Genomic DNA, 12,312 nt, shown 5'->3' with positions numbered 1-12,312 from the left:
AGGAAGAAATGTACCTTTTAATAAAACAATCCCATTTCACCCTATGCCTTCAAGTATATGACCTATGGAATGCTCAGCACATTGTCATTTATGTTAGAAAAATTACTTGTAACTGCCAGCTGTTTTGACATTTGAGCAAATGTTTCAAAGAGTAAAGTCTGAGATAAACAAGGCTTGAACAATACTATCTAAGAAGAGAAACAGCAAATTAAAAAGTAGCTAATAATGAACTTAAATATCACAGAAAAATTAATTCTTCTGTAATAAGTAAAACTATTAAAATGCTTAAACTGGATCAAATTTCAAAGTAAATTTCAACTGTTAAGTCTTTTTTAAAACTTCAAAACCAAACTTTCAATCTATTTCTAGGAAAAAGTCCAGCAAAAGACACACACCATCATTACACAGCTTTGCGCTCTCCTCCTCCTCTAGCTGCTCAAAGGCAGTGACAAAGTCATCCTCTATGGAGGACACAGACTGGTTCGTATCATCATCATCATCTTCATCAGCGGTCTCAAGGTGGTGCTTCTGATGCAAGTATGTGTCCAGGGTGTGTCTTATACCAGCAGCATATTTACTTAGGAGACTAAAGATAAAATCAATTCTGAGTCCTGGTAATGTAGGTGACACTCTCATGACACAAAGCATTCCAGAATGATGACTCTTGGGAGAGATGAAAGATGATAAAAATCAGTTTTAAGTTTAAATATAAAATATTACCTGGAAGTGAAGCCTAGAAATAAGCCAGAGGGAGAGGGAGCAAGAAATGCATGCATCCTGAAAGGTACCTTAACTCTGCAATGTTTAATGATTTTAAGTATTTAATTTTTCTAAAGTTTATCTAAAGAAGTATATTTACTTTTCCATTTAAATCTCACTTTAATTTTTCCTTAACAATCTTTTTTTTTCTCCCACGTATTCAGATTTTTCCCTTTCTATCTCCTTAGACATCAAAGAACCTACTGTCAATCTAGTCTCTTTGGAAATTATTTTTTTCTACATTAAGTCTATGTCTGTAATGTGTCTTACTTAATCATTTACCAAACTCACCCACTACACTGTGAATGCTTGAGAGCTATAGGAAATATGGAATATGGACCTATCTAAAAATAGATCCAGGATCTATTTTACTTGTTATCCCATTTTCCTATAGCTCCCAACATGTCAGCTTCCCTCCTACCAAAAAAGAACTACTCTTATCTTTGACTTTATACTTCTCTAGTATTAAGACTTACAATTATGCTTATAGCTTTGATTAAGAACACAAGCCATTAGTTTTCCCTATGCACACTGATTTTTAAATGCAAACATTGATAAGGAATTTATTTTTAAAAAGGAGAAACCAAATATAACAGATAATCACTCTTTATATCCCAGCAAATAAAGCCAATATATATGAGTGAACAACATGATCCAGGAAACAAGGGAGAATTCTAATCATCCAACCTCAAGATTAGCAAAGCAGCATTTTAAAGCTAGAATAAGTTCTCCAAATTGTAAAGTATTCATACAATTTTAAATATCATACTTCCTAATATGCAAAGCATTTTTCTTTCATACATTATCAAAAATTCTTATGAACTAAAGACTGTCTTAGGAAAATAACATCATTGTCCATTTTACATGGAGAAATCTTTAACCAGAAAGTTAACTGAAAGTCCATTTGCTAGAACATGCAGCATGGAACACATGTAAATATGGGGTAGCCATGAAATAGGAGCAGTCACTCACATTATACAAAGAAATCTGAAGGGTAACATTTCACCAGAAAATTAGTATGTGCTTGCATACTGCTGAGAACTTCACAGGGGGGAATTTAGTTTATAAGCCACGATCAAAATTATTCTATCCTTCAACGCTAGCAATGCTTTGTTAGATTTTTATCAATACCATTTTCTTGAGACTAAATTAAAATAACAAGAAAAGCTCCAACCACTTAAAAGTTCACTATTAATGAGCAAATATAGTAAAAACCTGCCCTGAAAAACCTGATTAGAAATGATCCATCATTACCTGATTTAGAGGACTACTGCTTACAGCTGACGATTTACTGACATCCTTCATACAAATGATTTCATTCTCACTTAGACTGCAGAAATGGAGTGAATTCAGAAGGTCTGGAAGTTCCAGTGAAACTGCAGCTAGATCCTAGTTTTAAATAATAATAGTGACAGCAATGAGTGACACTACAGAATAACACTGTCAAGGTGTCCACACTGTCCATATCAAAAAACCATAAAACTGGTCAATAAAGTGTCTGCTTCATAACAGAGCACATATACAGTTAATCTACAGAGAACCATTTTTCAAACTCAAAAATAAAGCAAACTAAGGCTATTTAGTACTGATTTATAGTTATCAAGCACATTGCTGCTGCTCTACCTAATCAATTTTAACAGGGCTCCTCATCCATCTATGACATTAACATCTAATTGTTTTCTAGCAACGGTCATCCAGAAATCCTTTGGTGTGACTAGTTTTTCATGCAGAAAGCTACTGAACACCCTTCTCCAGAGCTTGAGTTTTAACTCTGTAAAAAATACAAGTGCATTTTTTCTGAAGGTCTTGTAGTAAGCCTTCAAAGATTTATGAAGGCTAAAGGGAAGCTAGCTTTCTTTTTCACTTCCTCTCCTTTTTTTAGTAACTGTTTTTTTTTCCAGCTCAAGACTCATTCAAGTCTTCGATCCACAGAGAGTAGAGGCTTTGTAAATATAATCTTGTCTGCAGCTCCTGAGGACCAATAGAACACTTTAGAAGTGTTTTTGTGTTTTGATTTTGAGACAGCCGCACTCTAGCTCAGGCTGGTCTGAAACTATGCAGCCCTGGCTGGACTCACAGCGTAACCCTGCATCAGCCTTCCACATCCAGTTATATATCTGTATGTTGTCTGCAGAGAGACTGTGACCTGTCGTAGGAAGGCTGCTTGCTCGTTCCAGCCACCAGAAAGAACTAATATAAAATCGCCATGTCTAACTGCAGCACAAGAAAGAACTGTATTTACAGTAACTTGTACAATTGTCAAGCTTTCCTTTACTAGCCTCAAATGTCCATCCCTCTATAAATGCCTAAATGAAACAGGCTAGAAACATGTGTACTAATTTATAAAAGTGTAAAAACTGAGACTTTTACAAATTTGATCTCTTATATTTAATTCTACTTTAATAAAAATACAAGAATTTTTACTGCAAAGTAAAATTATGAAACTTATTAGAATATACAAATGTCACATACAATATAATGGAAAGAATCAAGAAAATGACCTGTGGTTTAAAGCTTTCATCTAAATGATTTTGATAGTCAAACCTAAAGCTCCTTTCCATAGCAGAATTATCTGTAAAAAGCCAGGCATGATAGCACACAGTTGTTATCCCAACCTCTGGGAGGCTGAAGCAGGGTTTCTACATGTTCAAGGCCAGATCACGGATATATAACAAGACTTTGTCTCAAAAATAACAACAGAAGAATCCTTAATAAAAATGTTGAAAGTGAAAATGTACATAACACACTCAAAATATTGATCTCAAATGCCATTTTTGTTCTGGGGGAGACAGGGTACGGAGTGAAGGGAAGGGACTCATTGTGCAGCAATGGAACACATTATACAGAACAGCCTGAGGCTAGGCTGGCCCTGAACTCAAAGACTAGGCTGCCTTTGCTTTCTGAGTTCTGGAAATAAAGGCATGCACCACTATGTCTAGCTTCAGCCTTATCTTTTAACTTTAGAAGACACCTTAAAATTGTAAATTTTGAGCATTAAAGTAAAATTTTCAAATCTCCAAAAATTTTAAGTAGTCTCCCAGTCTTTGCCAATTCAATAAATTGACCACACCTGTATATGAGCAGCATCTGTTTCTTCATTAAATCCCAGAAATGTGACCTGAATCAAAAAAAGAAAGAAAAAGAACTCTCCATTACTTTACCTTTTCAAGTCTTGTCTCAGAGTGTTGATTAAGCACGGAGAGCATGCAGAGTACATGGGACAGGTAGTACTTCCAAAGATCATGGTTCCATCACACTGTAGCTCTCAAAACTTCTACCCTCATCCACCTTTCCCTCTAGCAAACTCACCCACCTGCACCCTCAAAGCATAGCTCAACATCCCCACTCGCGCCCATCCCACTGCCATGTCCTCTTTCCTCCACTATCGCTGTCCTTGTCCACTGTCATGCCACTTGTCCATGCTTCCAAGTGTTGCTAGTGGATGCCTTCAAGCTGCCCCCATTTTCATTCAAACCCATGGACCCCTTTTCTAGGTCTAACACATGTCCTGTATATGACTGCTTAAGGCCCTGGCTGTTGTATCCCCTTGATATGTTCTCTTCCTCAGGCACTTGTAGGCCTGGCTCCTCTTCCTCCTACAAGTTCTTCCTCCAGGAGCCTTCTCAGAGAGACCTTCCTTGTGTAGATCAGGGACTAGATCCCCCAGGCTCCTTCATCATTGGGTGTGATTCTCCCTTCAGCACCCTCCAGCTACTCCCAACACAAGGTCACAGACATCAGATTTCTATGCATTTTCTAATGGTACAAGGAAATATATTAAGTAAAAAGAACAAATTACAAAAAAATACATAATATGCACATAACTTGTTCCTTATTCTTAAAAAAAAACATAAACATGAAAAATAATACTGAAAGGCAATGTACCAAACTAATTAGCAGTGATTAACTGGGAAGTTTCCTATGACCTTATTTTCCTCACTGCTGTCCTCTGTTCTCTTCTTCCTAACTCACAGGACAAACAACATTCACTTTTTTTTTTTTAATTCTCAGTACTCCAATTTAGACTGAAAAAGAATATAGGCTGAAAAGCAATTTTTTAAATGTATATTTATGTCCTTGTCATCATACTAGCACCTTTCCTTTTGGAAAAAAATTGTGAATTATCTACCAAATAAGTGCTGTTTCTAGAAATATTTAAATAATAGCAATTAACACACTGGGGAGAAGTGGGATGGTTAAGATGCAAAACTACACTGAATACCCTGACTCCTTTCGGAAGACTCAGAAGATAATCAGAAACTAAAATTACCCTGACACTTTACTCTCACGAACTATGGCTACTAATTCAGTGGAGTGTTAGGTACCCTCTGGGCATCTCTCTCGGCACCTGGCAAACTGTTAACCTATAGAAGCCTGTTTCTCATAACATTTCCAGGCAATAGCAATATAGTTTCTCTCCCTAAAACATAAGCACTTATTTCTTTCCTTTTTTCAAGCAGATATTTATGTTCCTAGATTTTATACAATCACATAAAAATATGCATTTATGTATTAAATGAAAGAAGTAAAATTGTCTAGAGAGTCACGGATTAACAGAAGAGAAGAGATGTAGAAAGGGAAGGTATGGGAAACAGATGTGACATATAATATATACCTGTAGGAAAACTTAAAAGACAACAACAAAATTTTAAGTCAGCCACTGCCAAGTTGCAACAGTACTTGGTATTCAGAAATACTTGGCTTAACATGAACCAGTACACTGGAGGAAACAGGGGGGAAAAAAAGAAAAAGAAAACAAAACTCAGGTGTTTGAGATATCCATACCCTAAAGTGGGACAGAAATCTATTCTTTCAAGTTTTCTTGCTGAACACAAAAGAAAAAAAAAAAAGCTGTCACTGGGTCCTGGAGATACCAAGGGAGTCTGCTACCTCTGGATGACAGGGAAGACCTCATGAAGGAACAGGCTGGAAACATGGGCATGTGAACAAGCAGGGAATATGGGCTCCAAAACTGAGTGGGAGGGCACAGGAGACTTATCACACATGGCAACAACTTTGTGAATTAAGAATGGCTCAGCCCTACTAAGATAAAGTGAAAGAGGGAGGCAAAGAAGATAAATCAGGTGACATAATTAGCTAGTTGACAGTGGGGAGATTCAGGTGGTAGAACTCTCTTCACCTAACAGGTTTACTCTTCTTTCTAGGGAACATCAGGTAAAGAATCCCTCAGGAATAGGAACCTCCCACCACCAAGCAAGAAAACAAAGTTTATTAGAAACCTCATTTCAGCCAGGCAGGGTTGGTCAGGTCTACAAAATGAGTTCCAGGACTGTTACACAGAGAAACTCTATCTTGAAAATCCCCCTCCAAAAAAGAAAACTCATTTCAAAAAGGACAGTTCTAAGTCTGAGTACTAATTTTTTAGCTGTGAAGACCGAATATCGCTTTTTTTGATCATAATACTAAACCTAGCCTCTGCACATGCTAGAAAAATGATCTATCCTCAAGCTATAGTCTTAACTCCCAATACCATATTTCTTAATTTGTAGTATGGATGTGATGATGGTATACAGATGCTTTAAAGAATATCACTCTTACGCTGGGTGGTGGTGGCGCACGCCAATAATCCCAGCACTTGGGAGGCAGAGACAGGCAGATCTCTGCGAGTTCGAGGCCAGCCTGGTCTACAGAGCAAGTGCCAGGATAGGTTTCAAAACTACACAGAGAAACCATGTCTCAAAAATCAAAAGAAAAAATAACAATAAATTCAAACAAAGATGAAAACATGGGCTACTGCAGATAAACAGATGAGAAAGATAAAATATATAAACAATATATTCATCCCATTCCCAAGTGGTAAGTATCTTAATTCCTACTTTATACTTTAAATCAAAGCTCTGAAACAGTCAAGAAAAGAACTAAAAAAGTGACTACATGAAATGTGTATTTTTTATATTTCAGGATAAAAAAAATAACTTAGTATAAAAGTTGCAGCCACTGAATTAGCTCTACCTGCCCAAGGAGAGGCTAGTAACACCTCTGCACTTACAAACAGGCTGATAACAGCCAATGATGTTAGCTATGATTTAAAATATACACTTATTTTTAAATCACACTTTTATCAATTATTTAAGAATTTTCACCCAGTGTATTTTGATCATATTCACCCTTCAACTTATTCCAGGTTAGCCGCTACCCCCCTTCCCACCCAACTTTGTGTTCTCTTGGCCGGGCGGTGGTGGCGCACGCCTTTAATCCCAGCCCTCGGGATGCAGAGACAGGCGGATCTCTGTGAGTTCGAGACCAGCCTGGTCTACAAGAGCTAGTTCCAGGACAGGCTCCAGGTCCAATTTGTGTTGCCCAAATACTCTTACATATGAGGCCTGCATTGGAGCATGGTCAACATACCAGGTCACACCCTCAAAGAAACCAACAGTCTCCCAATACCTATGTTAGGATTATGTACTTTTTTAAAAAAAAAAAAAAAAAAAAAAAAAAAAAAAAACACCCTGCAGTCCTGCAAAGGTGCATGAAAACATACTGTGCTTGACTGGGAAAGGGTTCAAAGAGTCATGTGCAAACCTCAGTGAAGTGGGCGTGTTCATCCTGGTTTAAACACTCTCCTCCAGATACACTGCACAGCTCCTTCTCACTCTGTAATAAAGACTTCACAGACGGGAACACATCTTCACTGAAGCTCTGGGGAATAAATAAACAAGACAACTTAATTCTAAAATATGGAAGAGAGCTAAGTTACTGAGTTTTACAGAGTTACTCATTCTTCAATTAAGTCATTTGACATTTTTTGATATTATTTGAGAAACTCAGTTCAGCTAAGAAAAAAAGTCAAGTTACTCGAAGACCATACAGGTCTTACGCTCCAGATTTACTTACACTTTCTTTACACTAAAATTAACAAATCACGTATTTTATTTCCAAGTCACTAGCATAACAGAAACAATTCATATAATGTGTGAGATAAAGGAACTAGAATGGCACATCAATACCAACGATTCTTCCCTTTAGAGACAAAGGAAACCATAGTAGCTAAAAATAAGATTTTCCAGGTCTTAAGGCAGCTGGATGATGAAAATAAGGCAAGAGACTCATGTCTGGGAAAGGAAGTTGTCACAAATGAGGAGCCGAGGAAGGAAGAGGACACTGAGTCAGACCGAAAGGCAGCAGCCACTTCCCTCTGCCTCCAGGTAATACTGCTCTTCTAGCCTAATTTTCTCCTATACTGTTTTCAGATTAAAACCACTTGATCTATATCATAACATATTATGATTATAATACTCATATGTTTATTTTTTCTACCCATTGAGCCAAATCATGGAAACTATATTCCATTCTCTTTTTCTCCTCACATTTTACATGAAGTCAACAAATAGCTGCTATGAAAAATTTATTAAATACAAATCTGTAATTTAAGAGATAATACTATTCAAGAAAAACATAACATTAAATTTCAATCTCACTTATTAACATTAGCCCGTATTTCTTTATATATAAATAACCAGAGCTCCTCAAAAAATGTCTGGTTCCAGATCATAGACAGAGAACATACAAAAAAGCTACACCATCTAACTGTGCCAGACAACAGGGAAGTGATCATAGACTAATAGGGCAATTTCAAAAGAACACAGAAGTCAGTGTATTAGCCAGGAATCCCTGCTGGCTAAATCTGGAATAATCAAAACATCAAAAAGAACACAAATGATAATGCATCACAACTCCTGCATTCAGTTATACAGCATGCTTCTTTACCTATGATCACTGGTTGACAAATATAGACAAACTGATACCATAGAAAATCTTCTTTGTAACTCTCAATGTAATTAACTGATTTGGAAAGAGTTATCAATGTATCCTAAATCTACTGGGTTAAAAGCTTTGGGGAGACACATGACATAGTTTCCTTTCTAAACACTTAGTTATTCTACATTTATACTAGAGACAGCAGATGGTTACAATCCTGACCGCTTCCTCAAAAACATCAATGATATGCTTCTCCTAACCTGATAGCAAAGAAGAAAACAAAGCCTTTGCAGTATTCCAGATGAGAATTACACTGAAAACTAACTTGGGGTGCTTTACTGGCTATTTTTCTCATGTGATATCATGAGAAAAAAACCGACACCACTGGAATGGCCTAGAATGGTGGTAATAAAACTACTCAAATGCAGTATGTGAGAAACCTAGGAGGGCATCTGAGATGACTGGGGGTCCCTCAGACTAAATGTCAGATACAGTTTCAGACAAACAGTTTTCTTAGGAGTATAGATAAAACACATAAAGCAAGGTCCAAAGGGCATTTTCCACACAACTACTAAGAGAAACATAAGGTATGCACACGGAAGAGAGTGGATATGGCAAGATGCTAACAGAAGGTGAATCCAAGTAGAAAATACATGAGTTGCTTATGGTTCTGAGTTTTTTTTTTTCCAACTAGTCAGTAGACCTTAAAACTGCCAATATGTACAGTTTCGCTTTCATTAATGGAGGTTTTCACCCTAATCTGTGTACATAAACAAGAAAAAATATAAATATGAGCTTGAAGCATCAATATAAATTCATGACATTCTTAGAGCAAACGGCATTTCTAGGCAGAAGTCACTACACATAAAGCCGCAAGGTACAAGCCTGAGTTCCGGGAAACACAGACGAATAGCAAATGTGAGAGGGCGCACAATGGACCTGCTACCGCAGAGCATGACAAGCCGACCCCCCCTCACCCACCTTAGGTGAATAAGCATTCTCCAAAGAGAGAAGAACCATCAAAATATAATCAGAACAGCAAGGAAAACACCTTAATGAACTCAAAGATCTTGTTCACGGGCAAGGTCAACAGGGTCATAAGAAGAGGCTGAAGTCCAGGAACTGACTCTCACCAGACAGCACCCTCTAATCTCCTTTCTTCTCTTCCTCCTCTAGTTACAGCAAACACAAAACCCAAAGTCGGAATGCAGACTAAGTAAACTGGTTTAGGAGGAGTAAGCGATGATGAGAACTAATGGCCAAGCCTGTTGCAGGCTTGCACTCCTCGCTACCTGGGAGGACAGGCAGGAGCAGTGGCGAGCTCGAGGCCTGTCTGGCACACAAAGCTACTTCAAAGTCAGCCTAGCTAATGCACTAAGACCGTACAACAAGATAAAAAGGGAAAGGGTGGGAAGAGGATGTGAAGGGGGCTAGGAACACCGCTCACTGGGAGAGCAACTTATTTGCACATTCAAGGCCTTGGGTTCAACCCATAGCACCATACACACAAGAAAAGTAATTTTTCACTACCTCATGAATTACTCAACATCTAGCATAGTCCTGACATGCAACAGGCACTCAAGTGCATTTTGCTGAATAAATGAGTGGTTAATATTTCTTATACACTTTTAAGGTAGTGATGAATATATATAAGATAGTTAACTCAAAAAAAAAATCCAGATGGAAAATGTCTGTGCAGAAATGAGAGACACTGTGTTCTGAGCAGTAAGATTCTAGAGACTAACATCATTACAACCATGACTTCACACCACTGTTTTCATACACGTTTGCGTTTGCAGTATTTGAATGTTAGAAGTTAAGTATTGAGCTTCATTTAAAAACTAGAAAAGAACCGACATATTTTTTACCCTTCACTGAAAGGAACCTAATACCCTGGACTTACTTTCCGGACAGATGCTTTATTCTTTATGTGACTGCTCCTGAAAGGCTGGAAAGCCGCCATAATTGTACGACTGCAGTATGCGATGGCTGAAGAGTAAATTCACGAAACACCTAAAGGAGACATATGAAAAGAAAACAACTTATTTACTCATTTTTGTGATTCAGGCAAGCATTTTATACTAAAGAATTTCTTCAAATGCATGCATTTAAAGAAAAATAGGAACAAAAGTACTGAGACCTAAAAGCTCATTTAGCAACCATATATGTTATATGGGGAAAACATTTATAAACGTGTACACTGTCACAAGAAGGAATCCATTTCTGTAGCCCAGAGACACTCATCTACCCCTGAAACAACACTAAACACTGAAAGTATTACTACCCATGCAACTGAAGGTTTTAACACTACACAGGTGAGAATGTGAAATTTGTACATGTATGGAGAATTACAGGTGAACAAAACCAAAATCCTCATCTGGAAGTTTGAGCTTATACCAATGCCTAGAGTTCAAAAAGGAATTGGTAGAATGACATACCTCACACACAAAGCTCTCAAACTAATACTAAACTTTTTAATGATGCTTTCATACAAAAAACTTTTGGGGACTTCAACCGACTAAGAGCATTATGCAGCCATCCAGCTGCTCTATCTGTGCAGAGTGCTGTCCATTCATTTAAGGTCTACTCGTACCACACACTAAGGACAGTGAGAAAACAATGGTCTTATTGGACCCAAAGCCTCATGGGGAAACGTGGGATTATAGTAAAGGGCAGAAGCTGAGAACTGAATTCTAAATAATAAAAACAAAAAAAATTAAAGCAATAAATATATAAGAAAAGTTGTTTCAGTATCTCAGTTAGTTAAGCGAGTCTCTTTAAGGCATGCCTATTTGAGGTTTCTAAGCCAGTCACTTCAGCACAACTTCATTGTAGTCCCCTCCCCAGATTTTAAAAAGTCTAGAGTTTAGTAAAGTGCTAATTTCATATTCTTTTTCTATACTTTCACTACAGAGATAAAACTGAGGTGTGAGTGTATATCACACATCATCATCTCTCCTTAGTCACTGTTCTATTGCTGCGAAGAGACACCATGACCGTGCCAACTCTTAGAAAAGAAAGCATTTAATTGAGCGCTTGCTTACAGTTCCAGAGATTTAGCCCATGATCATCATGTCAAGGAGCACAGAGACATGCTGCTTTGTATTTAACTTAAGTCAAATACCTACCAAAAGAATATCTGTGCAATGTAAAAGAGAATCCGTATGGAATGACATGGCACTCTTCTGGGGGAAATAAACAAAACAAAAACTTTGGAACTGCAAAGACAGGTGGAAGACAAAGAAAAACAGCAAGGGAGGATTATTCTAGTTTATAACTGCCCAAGCAAACATGTAACATCTTCCCATAAAATACTGTTATAACAAGCTGCACACTTAACACCTGCTCATGCCCTATTCTGGATGAGTAAAGAATTCTAATCAAGGAATCACAATACGGTAAAGAAATAAGAGGGAATTTAGTTGAAAAGATAGTGCTGAGAGACAAGCCTAGCAGCATGCAACAGCTAGAAGTGGAATAGCTAGAGCTCAGGGAAGAAACAGGAAATAAAAACACTGCTAACAAATCTCTTAAGGAACAACGCAAAAGCAATGTGCATCAACAAACAACCGCACACACATATCTAGAAGAAAAAAATCACAAAATTCATAAAGAGACATAGAAACGATTAGAGAAACAACTATAAAGAACTCAGAACAGAGATGCAGGGTGCTGAACAAATATCTACACCTCCGATCCTGCAACTTCACATCTCAAACCTCCCAGCACACATTCTTCCACAAAATTCACAAAAAAAATAGTGCAAGACTGGTCAGTGAACCAGAAATAAAAAGTAAAAATAATCTATAAGTTCCTTGATTTAAATAAATTCAC

The 12,312-nt window shown here is 37.4% G+C and overlaps 1 protein-coding gene across 4 annotated transcripts in view; it reads right to left on the bottom strand.

The window, feature by feature from the left end:
- Akap11 (A-kinase anchoring protein 11) overlaps positions 1–12,312 on the bottom strand; it is a 44,338-nt gene that overhangs the window by 19,994 nt on the left and 12,032 nt on the right. For all 4 annotated transcript variants that reach the window (XM_005370874.2, XM_005370875.3, XM_013355061.2 and 1 more), the window contains exons 2-6: positions 10,382–10,491; positions 7,303–7,419; positions 3,830–3,877; positions 2,014–2,148; positions 396–663 (exon numbers count right to left, since the gene is read on the bottom strand). In XM_005370874.2, coding sequence (XP_005370931.1) covers positions 396–663; positions 2,014–2,148; positions 3,830–3,877; positions 7,303–7,419; positions 10,382–10,441 — 628 coding nt within the window. In that variant the 5' untranslated portion in view covers positions 10,442–10,491. The remainder of the gene's footprint in view (positions 1–395; positions 664–2,013; positions 2,149–3,829; positions 3,878–7,302; positions 7,420–10,381; positions 10,492–12,312) is intronic.

Source organism: Microtus ochrogaster, unplaced genomic scaffold (assembly GCF_000317375.1).
Source record: "Microtus ochrogaster isolate Prairie Vole_2 unplaced genomic scaffold, MicOch1.0 UNK88, whole genome shotgun sequence".
Classification (NCBI taxonomy): domain Eukaryota; kingdom Metazoa; phylum Chordata; class Mammalia; order Rodentia; family Cricetidae; genus Microtus; species Microtus ochrogaster.
The sequence above is the reverse complement of the archived record's forward strand: the minus strand, read 5'-3'. Positions and strand labels throughout refer to the sequence as shown.